The sequence below is a fragment of the Dendropsophus ebraccatus genome, chromosome 10 (assembly GCF_027789765.1).
Source record: "Dendropsophus ebraccatus isolate aDenEbr1 chromosome 10, aDenEbr1.pat, whole genome shotgun sequence".
In the NCBI taxonomy this organism is placed as follows: domain Eukaryota; kingdom Metazoa; phylum Chordata; class Amphibia; order Anura; family Hylidae; genus Dendropsophus; species Dendropsophus ebraccatus.
The window spans coordinates 57,585,123-57,608,875 of record NC_091463.1 but is presented as its reverse complement, the minus strand read 5'-3'; the positions used below and the strand labels follow the sequence as shown (position 1 = coordinate 57,608,875).

General features: G+C 41.5%; 1 protein-coding gene across 3 annotated transcripts in view; it reads left to right on the top strand.

Annotated features, from left to right (window-relative positions):
• The window catches only part of AMOT (angiomotin), a 52,164-nt gene that overhangs the window by 12,507 nt on the left and 15,904 nt on the right, over window positions 1-23,753 (top strand). The window contains exons 2-6 of one of the 3 annotated variants that reach the window (XM_069942778.1): window positions 8,283-8,393; window positions 9,145-10,012; window positions 15,898-16,345; window positions 16,620-16,764; window positions 19,631-19,723. In XM_069942778.1, the coding sequence (XP_069798879.1) occupies window positions 9,183-10,012; window positions 15,898-16,345; window positions 16,620-16,764; window positions 19,631-19,723 (1,516 nt within the window). In that variant the 5' untranslated portion in view covers window positions 8,283-8,393; window positions 9,145-9,182. Of the gene's footprint in view, window positions 1-8,282; window positions 8,394-9,144; window positions 10,013-12,440; window positions 12,708-15,897; window positions 16,346-16,619; window positions 16,765-19,630; window positions 19,724-23,753 lie in introns of those variants that run through there. The other 2 variants (XM_069942780.1, XM_069942779.1) reach the window with 2 other exon arrangements.

Genomic DNA, 23,753 nt, shown 5'->3' with positions numbered 1-23,753 from the left:
AAATAGCTCTTATGCAGACCTATATGCACTCCATGTAACAATTTATAGTCTGATCTATTAATATAATCCCCTACTTACAAATACTCCCTAATTTTTTACTAGTTTACATTAGCAGATTAGCAGGACATAAGTGATATTGCAGCTCAGTTTAATTGTATTGAATAGGGCAGAGTTGTAATACCAAATCTTTAGTATGGGCCATTGTTGTTTCTTCTATGGCATCAAGCTAAATGATAGAATCTCCCCAATTTTTGGCCAAATGTAATACAGAACTGCTATGTGATCCGATGAAATGAGAATATTTCCATCTGTACGTGTATCACAAAACAATATGCAATAACATCACAATGCTTCCAGGTCAGAAAGCTTTGGTGGCCGTTCTTGCTGTGATTTTAGATGGTCAGTGGATAGTAGCAACAAGCGTATAGTATATGATGCGTTCTGTGTGTGAATTGATCTCTCCATCCTTCTTGTGGCAGCTGGTCCTGTGCCTGCCTCTGGCAGCAGGTGGGTTAACTGACATCTACCTGGAGTACAAAGGTAGCTGTAGCTTTTTGTCTTCCTCCTGAATGGCCGTACCTCTAGGAGGTTTGCTGAGGCCTTGGAGAATCAGAAGTATCAGTTGTCCTTTGATCAGTGTCCTCTTGTTAAGTGTATGCAGAGCATTGAAATGACTCAGATTTCCGCCCAGTTCTGGCCTTTGTTCTACATTCCGCGGTTTTATATTATTCTCTGTCCCTCTGGAATCTGCTGCAAACAGATTTCTATCCCCAGTAAAAATACCCTGTATCAGGAAGGCTCCATCAGTGTGTGTGACTGGTATGTTGTAAGAATCCTTGTATTAGTATAGCTCAGACATGTATGATCTTCCTAAAAAGACAGCTTCTAGTGTGGAATAATGTGAGGTCTGTCTTTGTAGTAGTAACAAGCATTAAAATGACCTGTTGTTGGTATATTCAAGCACCTGAGAGTCCCCTTCATGGTCCACAGCAGTTTCTCATACAGTCCATTTCACAGGGCTGGGCCAGAGTGGGGTTGTTTATCAACACTATTAGGTTCACACTACGTTTTTGCAATCAGTTTTTTGCAAAAAATGGATGAAAAACAGATAGAAAAAATGGATGCAAGTGTGTGCATCCGTTTTGATCTGTTTTTGCATTGACTTCCATTATAAAAAAAAAAAAAAAACAGATCAAAACAGATCCATTTTTTTTAACTGACACAAAAATGAGGTCGACCACGTTTTTGTGTCCATAAAAAAAACAAACAGATCTGTTTTTCTTTTAATAATAGAAGTCAGTGGAAAAACGGATCAAAACGGATGCACACACTTGCATCCGTTTTTTTTCTATCAGTTTTTCATTGGATTGCAAAAACATAGTGTGAACCCAGCCTTACTATCTAGATGTCCTTTCTGCATTTCCTTGGCATAATCCTGAAGAAAGTGCACTATAAATAGGTTTGTGCTATGCTGGGGGATGACTTGCATGGTGTGCTACTATAGATGGTATGTGGGAGGGAAAAGGGGTTACTAATGCACTGGCTTTGCTATGTTTGCAGAAAAAAAAAATTACAGCAGCGCAGGGGATACACTAAGCAATAAAAACTGCTGCTAAGGGCGTGGGGGAAGGAAGATTACATTCAGGAGGCAGCATTGTATACATATAGTGGTATTTACACAAACGACAGCTGCACAGACTGCAGTGAGTGGTCAGATCACAGGGAAGCCTTGATTTACCTTTCACATTGTGGAATGTCTCTCTGTTCGCTGCACTTAGCAGTGTAGCTAAGTGCCCCCACGTCCTGTGTTCTGTCCTCACTGTTACAAAGCAGCAGATTTCAGAAAAAATTAGCAGCCAGTACTTTTCATTTTTGTTAAATGTGGTTTGCAAGCCAGTTTAAAATGATATGGGCCATTTAAAGCAAGCTTTTGCTTTTAGGCCAAGTTAAAACTTGACGGTGTGATTTGCATTGTGTTTTATTGGATCGTGCGTATGCTTCCTAGGACATGCAGCCACTGCAAATATTCCTATCTGCAGTACTGTAGAAGGGATTTTGCGTGCTGCAAACCTTGATTTACACTTCCATTATAAAAACCGGGGGCCATATGGTTTCTCTGGGTGCAGTATTACAATAGTGTCATAATATGGTAGTGTGCATAAGGCTGTGGTTTATAGTCTTAGCGCAGCGCTCACTGGACTTCATGCAGTAGCTATGAGTTGTACATATGTGTCATTGAGCAGCAAGTAATAGAAGTCTATGGGCCTATACTGTATTGCTGTGTGCCTCTGGTCTCTTATATAGGCATACTGAGGTTTTGTTTTTTTTTGTCTTGGATGTGACAGAAAGAAGTGGCACATTGGGATACTGTTTTAGTCTATTGCTGTATACCTCCCTTATACTGAGACTGTATACTATTTCTCTGTAACGTCTCTCTAGATGCCGTCCCATTCTGTCAGTATCGGAAGTAATGGAATTGTAGGGGCCTTTACAGAAATTGCTGTTTGAAGCTTATTTCCTGTGGGAGTAAAGGAAATAAGCCAGAAAATAGATGTCTACCTTCACGTTTAGCAATTTTATCACCGCTTTGATGTGGCTATAATATAAAGATGACAAAAATGCAGTTTACTTATGTAGCCTTTCTTTTATTATTATTATTGCTTTGTTTGCAAGCACATGCAAACTGGTAATACACTTGTATCAGCCAATTCACCTTCCCAGCTGGTCCCCTGAAGATCTGACAGCCGGACCCAAGATGTCATTCAAGAGCTCGGACCCCAGGGACCGCACTGCTGCTGGTGTTAGGACCATTTACCTACAAATCCCAAGTCTATAGGCAACGTTTTATCCCCATCTGATAATATTGTCTCTTCAAAGTATTCCAGGCCCCCGAAAACTGTTAAGGTAAAGATTGTCCTGTTACTATAGTAACACAGGCCTTGATTCCATAGCAACTGTCAGTTTTACAATAGAACAAGAAGACAGGTGTAGTTACCAACAGCAACTGGTTCCAACAATCCGATTCTATCATTTTGCTATGGTCGCTATGACAACCTTTGGCCCTCCAGCTGTTGCAAAACTACAATTCCCATCATGCCTGGACAGCCGAAGTTTTGCAACAACTAGAGGACTGAAGCTTCCCTATCCCTGGTTTAGGGCTATGGGAAAATGTTGAATTGTCTTCCTGTCGGTGAGGGTTGTTCCTGACTCTGCTCATGTGACTCAGCCCGTTTGGTATGGATCGTCAGCTCTTGGCTCGGGTCCATACACCTGCTTCTCACCACACCCTACATTGCAGAAGAATGCAGGCAGCTCCGGAATATGTTTACTGAAGCACACAGTTTACCCGCTTTACCTGTATGATGTGCAGGTTTTAGTTTAACTGTTTATATTCACTTTCTTTTCCTGGGTCGCTTCCTCTGGTTCATGCACTTTTAGGAGGCGTTCACATCTAATGTCGGCACTGCACCACATGTATATGTTACAATACACATAATAAGCTATTAAAATATATACCATGGAGTGCCCAGAAAATGGAATTGCAAAAGACTGTAGAAAAAGCTCAGATGTGACGTGAATGAGACAGTGAGACCTTCTCTGATCTCAGTTGCTATAGATCCCATGTCTAAGGTTGGAGAATGCTACTGTTCTAAGCATTTTATTACCTCAGAAAGTGGTGGGATATCATTTTATTCCAGCACATCAATGTTCCGGCCCACCCTAGCATTTCAGCCCCTTTCTTCTCAGGATTGCAGTCTTGTTAGGCAGGTCTCCATCTGTCAGAAGTTGACGGCATAACCTAATGGTGCGTTTACACAGAGCGATTATCGTTTGAATTTTCGCAATAACGATCGCATTTGAGCAATAATTGGTTTGTGTAAACACAACAGACGATCAAGCGACAAATGACAAATCGTTCATTGTGATCTTTTAACAAGTTCTCAAATCATCGTTGGTTGTTAACTGAAAATTCGCAGATCGCTTAGTGTAAACAGTCTTTCACTGTGTGTGAGGTAGGCTTAAACGATCGAATTAACGGATTTTCCGAACGATATATCGTTTCATCTAAATGCTAATCGTTATAAAAAACACATTGTTACTTCGAAATCATTAATCGTTCGTTTGGGCGAATTATCCCTCCATGTAAACACAGCATTAGTGTGTTCCATTACTTGCAGCCAGTTGGTGGCCCTAGTGGTGATGTGTCGTACCACTGAGGCTTCTATTGAGCGGTGATGCCAGTAGTATGACATGTGGTCAACTGTTCGGAACAACCTATGGCTGTATCCATGTTTTCCAGGACTCCCTAGGGCGGCATGTAATTTTTCCAGACACGGGAATTCAAGGGGCGAGTGTTTAGGTTCTGAGAACGCTGCCGAACGCGAACAGTTCAAATAACGCTACAGGTAAACAGAGACTGGGCTACCCCAACTTCTGTTCCGGCTTAGACAGGTAAGTATATAATTTTTGTTATTTTATGGATTTTGGGTGACTTATTTAGCTACTAGTTGTTTTAACCAAATTAATGGAGATTATAAATAAAAAAAAAAATGCCAGCAGAATGCAAGGAACTTAAATGCAGAAATGTATAGTTGTCTGAACATCCATTGTTCCAGGTATGACAACATAGTAACAATGAGTTAATAGCTGCCATTAGCCCCGCTCTACAAGGAACAAGATCTGGAAGGAAGTTCACAATCCAGTCTGATTTCCTGCAGTTTGTAATCTCCCATTTTACAGCTGAATATCTTGTGTATACAGGCAAACCTTGCTGAGGAAACACTCCTGAGCGGCCACAAGCTTTCAGAAATGTCCTCTTTTACCAATTGCTTCCTGTGATGTTTTTTGACCACATTTTCAGGTGGAGGACATGTAGTGCTTGGTTATATAATCTCCTGGGTTCTGTGTTAGTCCTAAAGTATTACAAGGTGAATCTTTATTTTACAGTCAGGTTGCTAGAAGGAGATGATATAATTTATCATCACAGAGGTTAGGCTGGATTCCCATCTGCATTGTCGTACTTTTTTTAACGGATCTGTTAAATGGAAATGGTGAAAACTGAAGTTGAAGTGGGACAAACTCTGACCCTGAGATACATAAATTTCCATTATTCTGTTGCAAGAACGCATCTGAGAACTGCAAATCGGGAACACAGCATAAAGGCCCAATTACACAGAGCGATTATTGTTTAAAAATGTGCTATAACGACTGAAGAAGAGCAATTATCTGTCCATGTAATACCACGACAAATGACAAACGGAAAATCTTTAATAGTCTTTCAACACGTCGAAAAATTATCATTGGTATTTTGCCGATCGTTTACATATCTGTTTGTCTAGTAAGTCCTTCGCAGATAAAACATGCTGTGTGGGAACAATTAGCAACCATATAACAACACAAAAACGATCGTTCACAACAGCAATGTCAGAATTGTTTGCTACTAAATTACTAGTTTTTGCTAGCGATCGATCATTCTAGCGTATCTTCATGTTATAATCGCTACATTTAATAGGGCCTTAAAGCAAATGTACCATAAGGTACATTTGCTTAAGGTGTAGCATATCAATAGAATAACTCTGGCACGGGGAAGCTGGTGCCGCAGTACTTTTTTTTGAACCGTGGCTTGGTTCCCATGCATGGCTCTGGTCTATTACCGGGCACTGGCCCTGGCTGAAACACTGAAGGGTGGCCCCCACCCCCAGTGAGAGGAGACTCCTACCCCTTTATGGCATGGCTCCATTGATTCTAATGGAGCCAAGTCACAGAGAGGCAGCCTGCCTCCATTGCTTCAGTTCCGGCCAGGCATGTGATCCCAACCTTAGCATGAAGCAATCTAGTAAGCGTCAGGTATGTTGTAAGACCCTCCTTTTTTTAGGTAGGGGTAAGTAAAACATCCTTACCTAACAGGTGCCAGAGCTGCCTACAGCCAGGAACATCATGCAGGCTCTGACGTGTAATGGAAAACAATATCGCTTGAACTAGAGGAAGAGACAGATCCTTGCTAGCTTTCATACGTTGATGGACGTTTTCACAGTCCATCATTTCTATTACTGGGTTATACCCATGCTAACCCATGAATATTGATGCTTGGTCTTTATAACACTCCTTAGTCCCTAGTAATAAATTTCTATGTTATGAGTGTACGCTTACTATGTGGTTTTTTTATTTTTTATTTTTTTTATTGTTTGATTACATGAGAAGTCATACTGGAACCTGATGTGATCTGTCTCCGAAACGCTCCAATATCACACTATACAGATTACCGTCGGTGCAGATGAAATCCCAATTGGTTATTGTTGTATAATGTTACAGGTAATGACCGGCTTTAGGCAGCCCCTGAGCCTCAGCAGAATGGACTATTCATTCTTTCTCTATGGTCCCAAGGGACTAGAGCAGAGACATATGTGCACATTCCTTATAATACACTGCTACAAATGGGAAGAAGTCCCCCCCATAGAGCCGCACTTGTATCTCTGCCTGCACAGTCCTGTAGTTTATAGTGTTTGCATTACAATCTGGGTAAAGGTCATGTGATATTAAACAACACACCTTGTCTTGTCAGACAGGGAGGTGAGAGGTTAAACCTGATGGGGTTTTTGCCATTTTCTAATGTAATCTGAGTAAAGGAAATTGCAAAGTGTTGCTTTGAAATGACTCTATTTGTGCCCTCAGATTGTAGTGTCAGGATGCAGAGATCTGTCAGTGACCAGCCAAATGTCCTGCAACCCCAAAAGTGAACTTCAAAGGGAATCCTTATCCAATACATTCATATTACCAGATCTTCAAAGTCAAACAATGAAGGGCTCGTCACATTTGTGATACACACGTACTTATGGTGTGTTTACACAGAGAGATTTATCTGACAGAATATTGAAGCCAAAGCTTCCTGGCTTTGGCTTTAATGAGCTGTCAGATGAATCTCTCGTGTAAACGCAGCCTTACAGAGCAGGCATATATATTTCTCTTAGTGATTGTTTATAGGTATACTGTATAGTATCTGTTATGGTACATGCTACTAACCATATCCTAGGGTAGTGGCCTTTGGCGTAAACACTATTTAGCTAGACTTTGCCACATGAAGTGTGTAATGAAAGGGCAACAATTTCAAATGCCGAACGGAACTGTCCATTCCTCTATAATGTAACAATTGTCTGAGGGCGTCTGCTGTCTATGAATGTGCGCCAAGAGTCCCCACCAAGATTGTTGTTGAATGGTAACCTGGACCTCCAAGGTTGTGTTATCACATTCGTGTTTTTGTTGCGTTTTACAGTAATTTGCTTATGATAAAATCACATAGGAGGTGGAAAATTCTGCTTCAAAATCTGTATCTGAAATGCAATCGGATTTTAAAGCTTCCTTAATTTCAGAATCCATTATGAAATGTGTAGAAAAGAGATAATACAGTTATTTCAGCATAGCCTGGGACTTCCCATTGAAGTCAATGGGAGATGCTTTTAATACAGATCTGTGTTGATTTGGATGCATAATCTGTATTTAAAGTGAACTTTCCCTAATTGCTTTGCTATGTGTCTGTATCTAAAAAAAATAAAAATAATATATACATACACACGTACATAATTATTTGTTGTGACTTTTTTATGTGTTCAGCAGGATGTATTCGATCACTTGCTTGGGCCATTCTACCTGCTTAAAGTTGCTGTCTTTTTCCTCACCTGTCTGTCACTTCCTTACAGCCGTCTAGCTTGTCATCTACAAAGAATGTGAAGTGGGTGTTTGCTGTTGTTAGTTTTATGATCCAACCTATCCCTTTATGGGGTTATTGTTATTTAGGTGTCTGGTGGTGCTTTACTTTTTACAAAAACTGCTGTTGTGTTGGTGCATTTCCATAACTAAATATATCGGGTATGTCAGCAAATGAAGGGGATTTTGTTCTGGTAACTGCAATCTGGGTCTTGCTCCTATATGGAGCCTGCAGTGGTTGTGCACTGTCAATGTATTGTATGGTCTTGCTGTACCATATGTACTATTTTTCAGCTTTATGGCTGCTAAATGCCAGAAAACACTTTGCTTCAGACACCTCCACAAAATATAGGCTAATTATATTGCCATCAACCACGTATAGACTGTAAATGTGCAGCCTGGTGGTCAATATTCAGGGCGTTCCCCACAATCTTGGATCACCCGTAGTATTTCTGATAGAGGAATGCTGTAACGGTACAGTTTTATTAAACTTATTGGCTTCATGGCTACATTTATTTGTAGATCATATTGACTTCATGTAGCTAAATTATATTTAATATGACTTTTACATGTATTTTCAGACTGCAGAAGGTGACAGACAGCAGAATATTCCTCATAGGTCCACAAGCCTCCTCATGAGAAGGAACACGTCACAGCGTTGGTGGGCAGCAACTCTCACCAGACAGAAATAGGTAAAATTACTTATTTGCAAATTGAGGTTTATAGATTTAGAAATGAAGATTTGGTGAACCCCATCCAAAAAAAATATGAACTTTATTTTCTGTTATCCTACTGAAAAACAAATCATCATGTTAGTTACCACTGGTTTTTGCACATTGTTAGCTTTTACTACTAGTCACACTTATACTTCTGCACTGCAGATTAAGTCTATCTCTGGCATGGAACAGGCTCTTGCTAAAGCAGGTTATTGCACAGATTTTAGTTTGGTTACAGGTTTTAAAGTGTCGCTGTCATTATAACTTTCAAAATCTAAATCAACAGTACATGTGTAATAAAGCAAGTTTGCAATATACATACATTATTTTTTTTTTTATGTTATCATGGTGTAAAACAAAGCCGAACTTACCAGAAATCCCGGTCCAGTCTCCTGTAGGCAGATTTTTCTGACTTGTGCGCGTTGAAAAAAACAGACTAAACACAGGAATTCCGGCCAGTACAGAGAGTCACGGCTCAATGTGTCCATCAGTCACAAGACTCCCTGTTTTCTGACTGTTTCCTGTTTAAAAAAAAAAAAAGTCATAAAACAGGAAGTGCTGTGTTTTCCATGATAACTAAAAAAAAATAATGAATGTAAATTGCAAACTTGCTTTACATCACATCTACTGTTGATTTAGATTTGGAAAGTTATAACGACAGCAACACTTTAAGATCTATTAATGTCAGATGGTTTACATAACTAATGCACAATTGCTGCTGTTGCAGGTCACTTGGATTCCAGTTTTGAGGTGACGCTGTTGGAGATGAGGACTTCAGAAGAGCAAGCAGCCACCACAGTGTTGCAAAGACTGCTGCAGGAGCAGCTACGTTACGGGAATCCTAATGACAACCGTAACTTGCTGGCCTTGCATCAACAAGCTACTGGGAACGTGCCCCCCTATGGTGGCGGGCAGGTGTCTCAGAACGAGGGACTGAATCCTCAAGACTCCCAGCTAGTTCCTCATGCTGCCCGCCAGGAGCCGCAAGGGCAGGAGATCCAGGTGGAGAATATGATGGAGAAGCAGATACCGTTAAGAGCTCAGAACAGTGAAGAGCTTCCTACTTATGAGGAGGCCAAGGTGCAATCTCAGTACTTCCGTGGACAACCTCATACTAGTGTTGGAGCAGCTTTCTACGTAACTGGTGTGAGCAATCAGAAAATGAGGACAGAGGGTCGCCCCACAGTTCAGAGGGTTAATACAGGCAAAGTTCATCAGGATGATGGCCTAAAGGACCTAAAACAGGGTCATGTACGGTCCCTTAGTGAACGACTCATGCAGCTTTCACTGGCTACTAGTGGTGTAAAAGCCCATGCCCCTGTTACAAGTGCTCCTCTTTCACCACAGCCAGGAGACTTCTACAAAACCTCTGGATCAAATGAAGTATATAAGAATCAATCACAAAGTGGTGGACAAAAGATGGAACTCAGGGGACCGCCTCCAGATTACCCATTCAAAAACATTTCCACTCTACCTTCTCAAGGCAAAGCCAAGGAGATGGGGCATCATTATGGGGATCCTAGAGGCAGCCAGCAGAATCGCTCAGATGGCCCAATGCTCCGTTACCAGCCTCCTCCAGAGTATGGCTCATCCAGGTAGGCTGCTGTTTCCTTGTTTCCTCTCTACTTGTTTGGGAACTGTTTCAGAAGTCTAACACCTCCATGTTTGGAGTCATATGGGCATTTTGGAAATTCAGAATGTTTGTCTTTTGAAGTCCCGCAGTCCACTGCTGCCTTAAAATTTAAAACCTTCTGGCTAATATTGTGTTGGTCCTCCTGGTGCCGCCGAAACAATTCTCACCTGTCAAATCATGGTGTTATCAACCTTTAAGGGACTCTGTCAGCAGGTTTATGCCGTCCTATGTCAATGTAGAATAAAATAGTGACGGAGAAGCTGAACAGAGTGATGTATCACTTACATTGTACTGTGCAGTTGAATTAGCTTTTCTATCACAACCTTTTTGCTGTGCTTATTTAAAGCAGCAAAAACCCAATGGCAGATTCCCTTTAGGTTTGTCATGTTCCTTAAACTATTCCTGGGCAATTTTTGCAATGCAGGAGGGCACCTTATCCTGCTGAAGGAGAACTTTGTTATAAGGGAATACTTTACGTTATAAGGAAGTTTACTTGCCTTCCTTCCACAATGTATTCTAGTGCTATCTCTTGCCCAGTTATGCAGTGTACACACACACACGCACACACACAGCCATCCACATGTTGTTAGGGTGCCTTCACACGTACTGGATCCGCAGCGGATTTCACGCTGCCAGTTTGCAGCGAATCTGCTGCTGATCCATGTACTGTGAAGGTCTATGAGGGTTACATATCCATTCCACTGCAGATATGTAATCCGGCCCCTTTAACCCTCTGCATCCCGCCGCCCGCAACCTCGGCCCCAGGCATACATTATGTGCTCTGTGCCGCGGCTGCAGTGAAGCTCCCGGCTCCCTTTGCACCCCATCAGCCAATCAGGGCTGCCGTGCACTGATTGGCTGATAGGGAGTGAGGGGAGCCGGGAGTTTCACACAGCTGCGGCACCGAGCAGGTAATGTATGCTTTGGGCCGGAGCTGCGGGTAGCGGGATGTGGTGGTGGTGGTGATTAAAGGTATGTGTGAAGCTACCCTACAAGACACCTTGTTCCGTTGCTTCATGGTCTATTTCAGATATTATTGTGTATTATAGATGTCTTTTCAGTGGTGGACATGGGTCAGCATGGACACAGCCCAATACACAGTAAGCTGTGATGCACTCTGTGTTCTAACACCCTTATATCATAGCTACTATGAAAGGTAACTTGGCACATTAAAAATTCAGTCCATTCTGCAGGCATCACATTATAGAGGAGGAGAAGCTGAGCCAATTAATTTTTAGTTTTTTGGGGGGAAAAGTTCCAGGACCATTTGTCATTTATTCCTGTAACGCTGTAACTCTGCTCCTTCTGGGCTAAATAGTCAAGTGGGGGCGGCCCTACACAGTGATTGATAGCTGTCTATATGCACCCCCTTTTACCAAATCTCCCTACCAATGGCACCTATCGCAGTGATGGCAGTAGTTGTGCAGACATTACGGTCAACCCCTCCACAAGCTTTACCATATCTCTCCTATTCTGTAAGCACTGCACAGAACGTCATATACACTTGCTTGTATTCTGTTGGCATTCCTGCTGGGAAAGTTGCATTAAGGGAGCAACTTCAATAATTTCATGAGGTTAGGGAGCCATGTATTGTGCAACTATTTAATTGACTCTTAATAATTGACTCCAAATGTTCACTTTTATATGTCTGTGCCGTCAACAAGGAATTTTTAGGAGAATCTGTAATACACTTGCCATTATTTTAGTATCACATAAATGGTAAGTATGCCCTTGCAGTCAGTTTTTGTGTTATTGCCTTGTGTTTAAAAAGAGGTTGGCCAACCATACAGATTTCATGTTTTATCTTAACGTGTACGGGGGTATTAGGTCTGTAATAATACTTCTTCACCATCTGTCCCAGCGAGAAGGGAATATGACTGCAGAATCAGAAAGCACTGGGTTTTCTTTTAGCCTGTAACCATTGAGACGCATTGGACTGCATGGGTGCTGCAGACCGAAAATGGTAGTATATTTTTAATAAAGACTTCATGAAAACGTCTTTAATTTTTTCCTCTTATATTGTAGATGGACACATGTTTTGGTGTACATACCCATATAATGTCAGTGTGACAGTTTCTCCTTTATTTTGTGTGCATGTGCATTGCTCAGATGCTGACACTTTTGTTAGTCAAATATGATACCATACTGCCATAGCCAGTGACATAGTTTGTACCGGAGTTTAATCTCTTAATAAGCATGTGTCTGAATTAGTGCAGAAGAAGGAGGTAGTGAAATGAGGTAGGGAAACCAGTCCTTTACATTCTTGATGGCTGATAAATTATACCTGTGAATAGAGAGTGTGAGGGATGTGACCTACATTCCTGGTAATGACACATGTATAGATCCACCTTCTGGATGTGGGCAGAAGCTGTGATACTGACTGGTCCCAGCAGCTTCACTCACACACAACATCACAAGGCTTCCAACATCGCACAAGTGTCCTCCATAAGGCTTTACATTACAAGGCCTACTTGGAAACATTGCCTCACTACAGCCTGGCCTGCTCCACTGTAGAGATTGGAATATGCTTTGGGACTTGCAGAAAAATGAGCCGTCACGTCTGTAGGATGAAGAAGGGAGGGACCGCCAAGTAATCTGGAGAGAGCTGGATAACTTGTGAGATTGCTGTATACTTGGGCTTTGTGCCTGCTTTTCATGTGCGTTTTTTAATTTTTATTTCTAGAACTTGGACAGTGTGTGTGTGTATACATTACGTATATACATACGTTATACATTTTGTTTTGGAAGTAATATTTATTTTTGTGTTATTTTAGCCTCTACATAAAGGGTTGTAGCTCAGGCGTATACCTTATGTGTATATGTATAATGTTCTGTTTTGAGCATAGTAACTTCCCTATACTGTTCTTCTCTCCTATTTATCTGACCACTCTCTGGTTTCCTCTCTGAATTGTGACACACTTTCCCACAATCCCTCTTGCTTGAATGTGCAATGAAGACCAACTGCTTGTACTTCCTTGAGATTGCAGTTGAACTGAGCATGTGTGGCCAACCTTAGGCCCCGTTCACACAGAGCAAGAGGGGCGGAATTCCGCGGCGGAATTGTCCACAGCAGAATGCCGACAGCCTCCGTGTCATAATGGCACTCTATGGGAGGCTCGACCGCTGCATCTCTCGGCGCTGAAGAATGAACATGTTCATTCTTCAGCGCAAAGAGACTCTTAGCGATGCAGCACGCAAGCCTCCATAAAGTGTCATTATGACACGGAGGCTGTTGGCATTCTGCGGTGGACAATTCCGCAGGGAAATTCCGCCCCTCTTGCTCTGTGTGAACTGGGCCTTAGTGGGTAACAACCAACGGATATATAAACAAAATGGGCACATGGGGGATTAGTAAGTCTGTATCTCTTAAACAGTGTAGTTTCAGAAATGCTTGTACACTCGAAATATGTTCAATTTCACGCAATGCATCAGTTTAGACCTAGTTTTCCTAATGGCATAGTAAGAAAGGATCATTATTTTAAAAAAGTATGTGAATCAGGCTGAGGGGATGTGATTTATGAGTCTGTAGGACCCCATAAACTTTCAGTAACTGACGGCTGAATGATTGTTTGGTCGTTATTTATCTCTCCCGTCCACCACCTGTTCAGCACGGCCAAGTGTTCCTGTATTCTCTATGAGGAGAGGAGGGGTAAGCCACATCTAAGGTGTATGGGGACCTTAAAGGGAATGTACCATCAGGTACATCGCTTCCTGTTTTTTTTTACATTAATTGTGATGATCTCACCTCTGTAATGCAGCTTCATTAGAATCAATAGAGCTTCTTCAAAAAAAGGGCTGCACTGCAGGCATCCACACGCTGGCGACTATCCGTTAATGTAAAAAAACAGAAGATATGTACCTGATGGTACATTCACTTTAAGAAAGTGTGAATGAGTCTCAGGAGATTAAAAGGATTCTCCGGCCCATCTTACTCCTGTCACGGCTGCATTCCAGCGATAGGACGTTGGCTTCTCGATGTGTCCCCTCATTTTCAAAAGCCATACTCTCGCTTCAGACACTTGTGTGCTGCCCTCATCTTCACATGCTTTTGTGCTGTACTTTTTACTTATCGTGACAATACGGCACATCGAGGAAAAGATTCCCACGGCAGCTGACGTCACGGAACACAGCCGCGCTGTGACGCCACATTCCGGCAGCAGAGCTGCTCAGGAAGTAAGTTGGGCTGGAGTATACCTTCTAATATTAGAGATGAGTGCAACTTGACCATGCCCCGATGGTTCTGCATATCAGTGTAGTTGTAGTTGGAAGGAGCCCTAGGGGGTCCCGTATAAAGTGGTTACAGCCAAAAATAATGATCATGAACATTATTAAAAGACAGCCATCCAAAAAGGACAATGTATATTAAACAAAATATGCCAAATTTCTGGTTTAACTTGTACAAAAAAATGTTAAAATTCTGATTTATTAATGACTTGCTCAATAATTTTGGCACAAAATATTAAAGTCAAACCAACCCCCCCCCATCCCCCCCATACACCTTAAAGTAAAGCCACAGTGTGGCATATCTTCTCCGTGCCCAGTCTAGCTTTAGGCTGTCTAAATAGAGTGTGAATGAATGTGCCCTGTTTTGTTTTCTTCCTTCCGTGCGGCTATTTCTGCATTGGTAATGGTTGGTGAGCTGTGTACTGTGTCGGTCATGTGTGTATGTGACTTATGTTAGTGCTCCGTACGTTGTGCACCCTAGAGGTAGGAGGAAGCGCCCAGTTACTTGGGTTCAGCATTGGGTTTACTGGCAGATTCCTAGAATTTGCTCCCGTTACTTTAACATGACAAAACGAATGCTTTGTGCAATGTTTCCTAACAGTTTATGGTGGACATCACATGAAGACCACCTTTTTATATGTTCTTTTAGGCGATATGGATATCTTAGAAGGTATAATCTCTTTAAAGCCCCCTCTGTGAGCCTGAGAAGCGAGCAGCTATCAAAGTGCTGTGCGCTATAATGGATTGAGCCTTTTACCTTGGGGCAAGTTAGGTATTTCGCCTTCGGCCACATAGTCTATATATATTACATAGAGGCCATTTTTTTCAGTGAACAGCATATAATAAGATGATGACTATACACCTTATCTATTTAGCACTGTTATAAAACCATCCAACAGATTTACTATACAGTGGTAACTAGCTTTTGGTCACTAGACTGCCTTAACACATAAGGGAACAAGAAACATGTCAATTCTTTGGGCAGAGGGCAGAAGTGCGCAGGCCCTCCCATAGAGACCCCTTTGACACTGAGGCAGGCAGGATTCTCTGCCGTGGAATTCTGCAGAATTTGCTCAGTGTGAACATACGCTTACTGTTTGGGTTGCCAGACTGGTAGTATTGACTCTAGTCTGTAACCTTTATGCAAGCACACATACTATGCAAATGTAAAAGAGTCCTAAGGGTGTTCTCCTGATAACATGACACACATGAAAAATGTTATTGCATGTAGTAGTGTTATTATGAATGCATGGTCATATTATAATTTTTATTCCTTGTTTCATCTGAAATATCATTAGTAGGGGAGGCATTGTGTGACCACAGTATATTATTTTGTGCCGTGTGTTGGACAAGCATCCATTATGTACTGTTAGAAGTATATACCATGAATGTTCAGTTTATGTGGATTGTTTGTGCTTTAGTGATGGGAATGATTGCGCAATGGTAGAAGGCACTTTTAAAGCTATTGCCGTCCCTCTGTTGGATGCATTTGGTGGATAGGGTACAATATTTTCTTGCTTTCATCATTTCACTGACAATAGTATTTTTTATATTATTGGTACCATAATTTACATCAGTAAAAGGGAACATATTATAATTTTTTGTATCTTTTGAATTTTTTAGGCAAAATCAGGATGTGCAGCAACATTTTCAGCAGCGATCCCCACACTACCACAGCCCCACCTCTTCTCTTACATCCTTGGGATCTATGACCCTCATACAGTCCCCTCCACCATCTGGTATGTCACCGTCTCAACACCAGCTTCCCTCGCCAAGCCATGGAGAATTCTTCTCTGGGACGCCGCGGCCACATCAAATATCCAGTCAGTTCCACCATGGAGATTTTTACCGCATGCCTCAGACATACTATAGTCAGCAGCAGCAACAGCAGCCACCACAAATGGACATGGCAAGACCTCCTCCATTACCCTCCCCGTATTCCCAGATGCAGGGTGACCCATTTGCCATTGTTTCCCGGGCACAGCAGATGGTCGCTGTTCTTTCTGAAGAAAACCGGTCTCTGCGCCAGGAGCTAGAAGGATGCTACGACAAAGTGGCAAGATTTCAAAAAGTAATTAAGATGTATTTTTAAAATCTGTTTGATAAAATGGGTCCATTATTTTACCATATCTTCTATCCACCTTTTTTTTTCTTAGAAAATGTATTACACAATGTATTACAAAGCAGCTGCAGTATTTTGTTGGGCATATGCTTATTTTCTTTTATATCATTATAAGACTGAAATCTCCCCATTTGGGAAGGGAGGAAACAGGTGCAGTGTGTCATTACAGAGGGAGTGTAGAGTTGGCCATGCTCCTCATGACGTTCTCTTGGCACATTTTTAGATGGAGATGGAAATCCAGAGAGTCTCTGAAGCATATGAAAATCTTGTAAAATCTTCATCCAAGAGAGAGACATTGGAGAAAGCTATGAGAACAAAACTAGAAGGCGAGATCCGAAGGATTCATGACTTTAACCGGGACCTTAGAGGTACAGTGTGAAAATCAAAGCATTCCTATGTTTTCATACAGATCTAATACTTTTTATTAAAGTGGATTGGTGGAAAATAACCCAATCTCTTAGGAGCACGGTAGTGCTGTCACGGTAGTACGGTAGCACGGTAGTGCTAGCAGCACTAGTGGCAGGTATTGTTTAAGTGAAAAAACGAAACAATGCTCCTAAGAGATTGGGTAATTTCGATCAAACCACTCCAATTAGATATGTGTATGGCCAAAAATTATACATGTATTGTTTAACATTATGGGCAAGTCATAATTTAAATCTCCTCCTATGTGCCTCAAAATAGTATTCAGGCCACTCTGCTTCATCGCTTCTGCACTGCCGTCCTTTACATTGGACGGCACAGGAGTGTTTTTTTTTTTTTTTATCTTATTGTCAGGCCCCCTAAGGGCGAATTAATGAAATAGCCCAGCCCTACCTGTCACTTAAAGGGGTATTCCACTCAAACATAACTTTTGATCTGTTGCTGCCCATGGTTAGACTAATAATTAATTCAATACTTGTTGTTATGTATTTAGTCTTCTTCCCCCAGTTCTGAGCTGCTGCTTTTGCTGAAAACACAAAAATCTGAGTGTGAGCCCTTTTCTCTTTCTCCCCCTCTCTTCTGAGATGGCTGATGTAAACAAATCCCTGACTGGCTATATCTGCAACTTTGAAGCTTCTTTGTAATGCCGGGAGTGTTATTCTGAGGTCAAGATGCTAATGAACTCACTGTGATTAATCCTCCCAGCATTACAAAGAAGCTATAATGTTGCAGGTGAAGCCAGTCAAGGACTTGCTTACAGAAGCTGTCTCAGAAGGGAGGGGGGAGGAGAGGGAGACAGAGAGAAAAGCTTACACCCCGTTTTTTTAGCAGAAAGCAGCAGCTCAGAACTGGGAGAAAGAGACTGAATAGATAACAACTAGTACGGAAGGAATTGTTAGTCACACCATGGGCAGCAACATATCAAAAATTATGTTTGAGTGGAAATACCCCTTTAGGGTCTGTTCACATATACAGACTCGCTGCGTATTTATCGCTGCTAGTTTCTCGCACATAAATCCACAGTGATACTGATTGCTATCAAGTCAATGTATGTGTATTCTCGCTGCGTGTTTGGTGCGATTTTTACATGCGAGTTTTGATTTTCATAGGCAAGTTCAACACCACAAAAAACGCAGCTACTTTCGCAAGTTCTGTGCAAATATTACGCAGCGAGTCTGTGCGTGTGAACAGACCCTTAAAGAAAAAACTTCTATTATGTCTTTGGTGGGGTTCTAGGTGTGAAACTATCACTGATGGCAGAAGAGCACATCTGAGCACTAGGCCAATTTACTTATTATCACTTGGCTCCAGCAGTGTACAGATCCATAGAAAGTCTATAACACATAAAAATAGATGATCCAGACAGTCCCTTTTATTAAAGGCTCAAACACAGGAATAATTGATCCACTCCAAAGATCAAATATCAAAGTCTACAACCTTACTATAAATCTGTACATGGCTCGTGGCACTAGCGGTTCTATCCCCGCCGATCAGACACTTCTATTTCTGTAATGCTTTGTAGAAAAGGAGACTTCCATGTGGATTTGTCTTATTACAAACTATTACAGTAGTTACTCATCTGTGATCACTCGAAAAGAAGTTCATGCATACACACACACACACACACACACACACACACACACACACACACACTAACTATATATATATATATATATATATATATATATATATATATATATATATATATATATATATATATATATATATATATATATATATATATATATATATAAGATACTCCATACTGACATCTGATACATGAGAAGCTTGCATTACCACTTTACCTCTCGGGCTGTGGGAATGTTGGTAACTGAATGATTTCCTTTCGGAAGTGATATTATGAGGAGGATTTATTCGCATGACTATTTAGCAATCGTTTCAGCAATCTCCACAAATTGTTTGTGTGTTTCTTGTATTAGAGGCCCTTCCTTTAGAAATACTTTTTTTTTTTTTTTTGCATTATTGTCATTACTCCTGCAGAAATTAAGAGTAATCTGCTTTTAGGCTATGTTCACACTACGTAAGAGACCGGCCGTTCCGGTACTTAAGTACGGGCCGCAGAGCTCTGATGCGGGCGTATTAGCGCGTGCCCGCATCAGAGCTTCCCATAGCACATAGCCGCTCGCTTCACTGTGTGAACTGACAGGGCTTTCTGCGGCCGGAATTCACTGAATTCCGGCCGCAGAAAACTGACATGTCAGTTATTTGCGGCCCCGTATGGGATCCCGGCTGGGATCCCATTGAAAGTAAAGCATTGTTCCACCGTGCCAAAAGTACGGCCGTTGTTGCAATCGGCACAATGTAATGTGAACATAGCCTTAATCTGTGCATCCTATTCATTGAGTATTATGTAGCACAATGGCCGTCCAAAGCATGCAGTGTAATAACAAGCAGATACTTGATATTTTAGGGGAATGGAGTTTATCTCTTTTGTCTGCTACAAGACATGAACACCTTGGAATGCTTATATGCATATGTACTAGGTCAGCAGCATTCAGCATTGTATGTAAAGTATTGTGGCATGATTTTTTAGGATATAGCAAACCCATCATTATTACACATTATATATATATATATATATATATATTGTAATGATGGATAGATATAGATATATAAAATGTGTAATAATAAATAATAATGATGCACGATGCCGGATGGGTGGTACTAAGTCTGTTATAATTCACTAATATGCTGAACTTAGGAAATTTGAAAAGGTCTATTTTCTTGATAATATAGATAGTTTACTGTATTAGTCAATAAATATATCCTTTTTCCTCTTCTGTTTTTAAGAACGAATGGAAACTGCAAACAAACAACTTGCAGCAAAGGAGATTGAGGGGTCAGAAGACAACAGGAAGACCATATCCCAGCTCCTAGCACAGAGTGAGTTCTCTTCTGTTATTATTTGGTGTCTATGTTTTGCCTCGAGTTAAAGGGTGTCATCCAAAAATTAAACATTATCCCCTACTCTCAGGATAGGGAATAAATAGGTGATTGGTGAGGGACCCCTAAAGGCCCTATTCCACGGGCCGTCTAGAAGAGCAAACGAGCGCTGGTTGCCGCCGCTATTCTACGTGGCAGCAGCGGGTGAGTGCGGGAGGGGCGGTGGGGGGGCTGCCCGGGTGATCGCTGATCGTCCGGGCAGCCCATAGGATATAGCAGCGTCTGCTGCCGATGCTCCTATTCAACGGAGCGACGGCAGCAGATCGGTGCTATATCAGTCGCTTGTTTTTCAACATGTTGAAAAACAAGCGACTGCAACGATCAGCCGACATGAACGATGTCGGCTGATCGTTGCATCGAATACGGCCGATAATCGTTCCGTGGAATAGGGCCTTAAAGTGAATGGAGCAGCAAGCATGCATGCTTATACACTGCTCGATTTGCTGTCTATGGGAAGTCCAAACACTGCTGAGTTCTGAACAAACCAAATTAACCAAATCTTTGTGTGGTTACCTACACTTACAAACCACAGGGCTTCAGTGGAAATGTCGCTGCCTGATAATACCTTGCTATTATTTGGATTGTTCATATATTTGCCAAATTGGTTGCCTCACCAGACAGGCTGACCACTGCTGGTCCGGCTCCTAAAACCCAGGCAAACCGCTTTACTAGGGGAGGAAGCTGCTAATTTAATGTAGTACTGGGTACTGTTCACACCAATTAAAAAATATTTCTGATATTTCATAGAGACATGTCAGTTGGGCTCTGGGTGCTGAGACTTGCACTCATCACTAGAATAAACAGGGAGAAGACAGGCTCCATAGATTTTTTTTTTTTTAGAATTCATCCCTTGCAGGGAGGGCTGTTCATTTTAGTGGGGGGTCTTAATGTCTGACCCCCACAGGTCAAAACTTTTTACATCTTTATGACATGTCAAGCCATTTCATAAAGAAAAGGCAGCAGAACTTGCCATGATACTAAATTGCTCGTTTCTGCCAATCTCTTATTGCCTTCTGCATCAAGGTTTAGATTAGGTGTCCAGGAGCAGATGCAATATGGCTGTGGGAATATAGCTTATCTCTTATACTGTCCACTTTGGGTGTATAGAGAAGCTGTTCATTCTTATTCCATTATAAATGTAATGACCTTATACACCAAAAAGAAATCCTGGAGACAAAAAATATTAGGAATGTACCTATTGATATACAGGAGAATCCTTCCTGGCCTGTTTGTAATATGGGGCAACATTCATCAATGCCACTGATTGATTTAAAGAGCCCCTTTATATTATACTATGGAAAGCAAGTTTGGGAAAAGCCCTTTGGCATGGCTCTTGCTACACACGTGCGTATTCATGATCTTGTGCCCTCAAGTGATGTGAAGTAAGATGTAAGAAGAAAGCAGCCATAGGGTTCAGCCATGCTCTGGTGTAAATCGATTCCTTCCCTTTTAAACAATACAAGTAAAATGAAGAGCGTGGATAATGATTTGTAGCTGGCCGAGGGGAGGGGGATTTTCCCTTACATTAAATGAGTGTTTTGTGGAGGTTTGGGTTAAATGTCATTGTGTTTAATAATTTGTAGAAACAAAGGACTCTAAAATTCCTTGTATTGATGTCTTAATCTGCGGTCTGATGTGTATTTTCCTTCTTTACTTCATCTGGATCCCTTGTGTTTGATGTTGGAGGCTTTCATCTCTTATTTTCCCAGCCTTTGGAAGGAGGGATGATATTATGTGGTTCCTTGTATGTAGCCAAGCTTTTGAAAAAAATTACAAGAATTTCCAGCTACAGTAAAGCAGACGATCTTGTTTTAAAGCACAGCTAATTGTTTGCGCAAATTAAAGGTGTTTACATATTTTCTGTAGGCGTTCACCAGCCAGACCATATTTTCTGTGGGAGTCGCCTCATTTCTCTTTTAAAACTAAATTTCTGTGGGTGTTACCTTTCTGTAATACCCAGTGTACTTGTTTGCTTTTGAGTGCTGGTAAGTGGCGAGATGTTTGCTGTACAATGGTGTTAAGGCCCTTTTACATGTTGTTAGAAACGCCGCTAATCGGCCTGTGTAAAAAATGTCAGCGATCGACCAAGAAGCGGGAAAGTTCCTGATCCTTGGCTGATCACTTCTTTTATGGCGCAGTAATATCTGTTGCTATTGGCCAAACATCCCTCTGTGTAAACAGGGGATGTGTGGCTGACAGCAATATATTTAAATGGCTGCACAAACAAAAGCAGGATCGTCAGCACGGCCTGGCAGTGTTATTAATGGTGCCTTCTGAAGGCACTGCAAACAAGCGCCTATCTCACCGATCAGAACTCATTTGCTTCCGTAGACTGCCCCATATCGGGCTGTCTAATGGGACCATTAAGACATGTAGCAGAGCCACACCTGAAACCCCGTAATGGTAGCACATCCTGAGTTATATCTCTAGGGCACTTAGACAAGCCTGAAGAGTACCCAACCTTCCATTATACATTTAGTTTTCAATTACAAAGGGTATGTCATGTGTAAATAAGCTACCCACTTGTATGACGAAGCCAACAGTATGAGATGGATGTGGCCATATCCTTTATTCAGATGTAGATGTGGAGAAAGTTGTCTTACCCATTAAACAACATTATTTGCCTTGACCTGACCAAACAGGAGGCTTGTAGCCCATGTTCCTGGTTCTTCAACTTCTTCAGCAGTCATTATTCAGTGAACCACAATTAGTCATTAAACCTGGATAAACAGCAGAACAACCTTTTAGGGACATGTTGTAAGTCCTGGTCTGTCCATAAAATGGCTGAGGATGGAGGAGCATGTGACCATGCCTCTCCTCCACTGAGCCTTTAATATGCCTACAGAGGACACAGAGAAAGGGACATGGTCACATGCTCCTCCATGCTCGACCATTCTAAGGACAGAATTGCCAGCAAGATGGCATATTCTGGAGGAGGGGAGTCTGATTTAAATGTCCAAAAGAAAAGTGTGTTCCAGCATTTAAATTTTTTAAATAAATTCTTTCTTTATGAAATCCAATGTATAAAACATTTTATAAAAAATAAAAATATTTTTTGCTAGTGGTTTTGGCTATAAACTACAGTGAAGCTGAAACAGATCTAACAGAAAACGCTGTTTTTTACATTGGATTTCTTAAAGAAAGAATTGGATTTTAAAGATTCAAGTGCTGGAACATGCTTTGCTTTTGGACATTGGTTTACTCCCTGGTTGCCTTCAGGTGAGTTCACCGCATGGCTCTTCACCCTTCACCACTTTATTATGGAGGTGTAGTGACTAAATTTCCCTGTTATAACGCTGGCATATTTATGGTTGCAGCGGTAAATGGACGTCTTTCTGAGTCTGATTTTAGCTCTATGAGGTACACAGGGAGCTGCAGTCAGTAAGGGCAGTGAGTACACTTACTAATACTGTACACTTTTTTACTATTTTACTATAAAGTGGCCATCAACTGGGCACATAGAATTTGACGAGAGCCAGGAGAGTAACCCATAGAGTAGCAGGCGTCAGAGCTCCTGTACTGAAGGGTGCACACAGGGCAGCTGTGCTGAAAAACAAATACATCCAAGTCAGCGCTGATTTTGTGGTAGTATCTTCTATCTAGTATTTAACCATGTGATTAGAATAAGAGCGGTTCTTACTTTAAATGAATGGTCATCAATATATTGTATGGATGGGTTCATCAAACAACCGCCACATAATGTAGTGGGGAAATGTGTGGTCAGATATGGTTAGAGAAGCTGGACACATGGTGATCCTCCAGTTTTCATAGAAAGGAGGGTTGTCTTCATGACACAGTCCCTATAATCTAGTAATGTACCTTTTTTATTTTATCCTTAGTCCTTACCGTCAGGTTGGCAGGTGGAGGGTACGTTACCCCGTTTTCCCACAGCCGCTCCTATAAGCCAGTATAGACAGCAATTAGTTGTCTCAGTGTTACATTTTCCGTAGATGCACAGAGATGAAAGCCT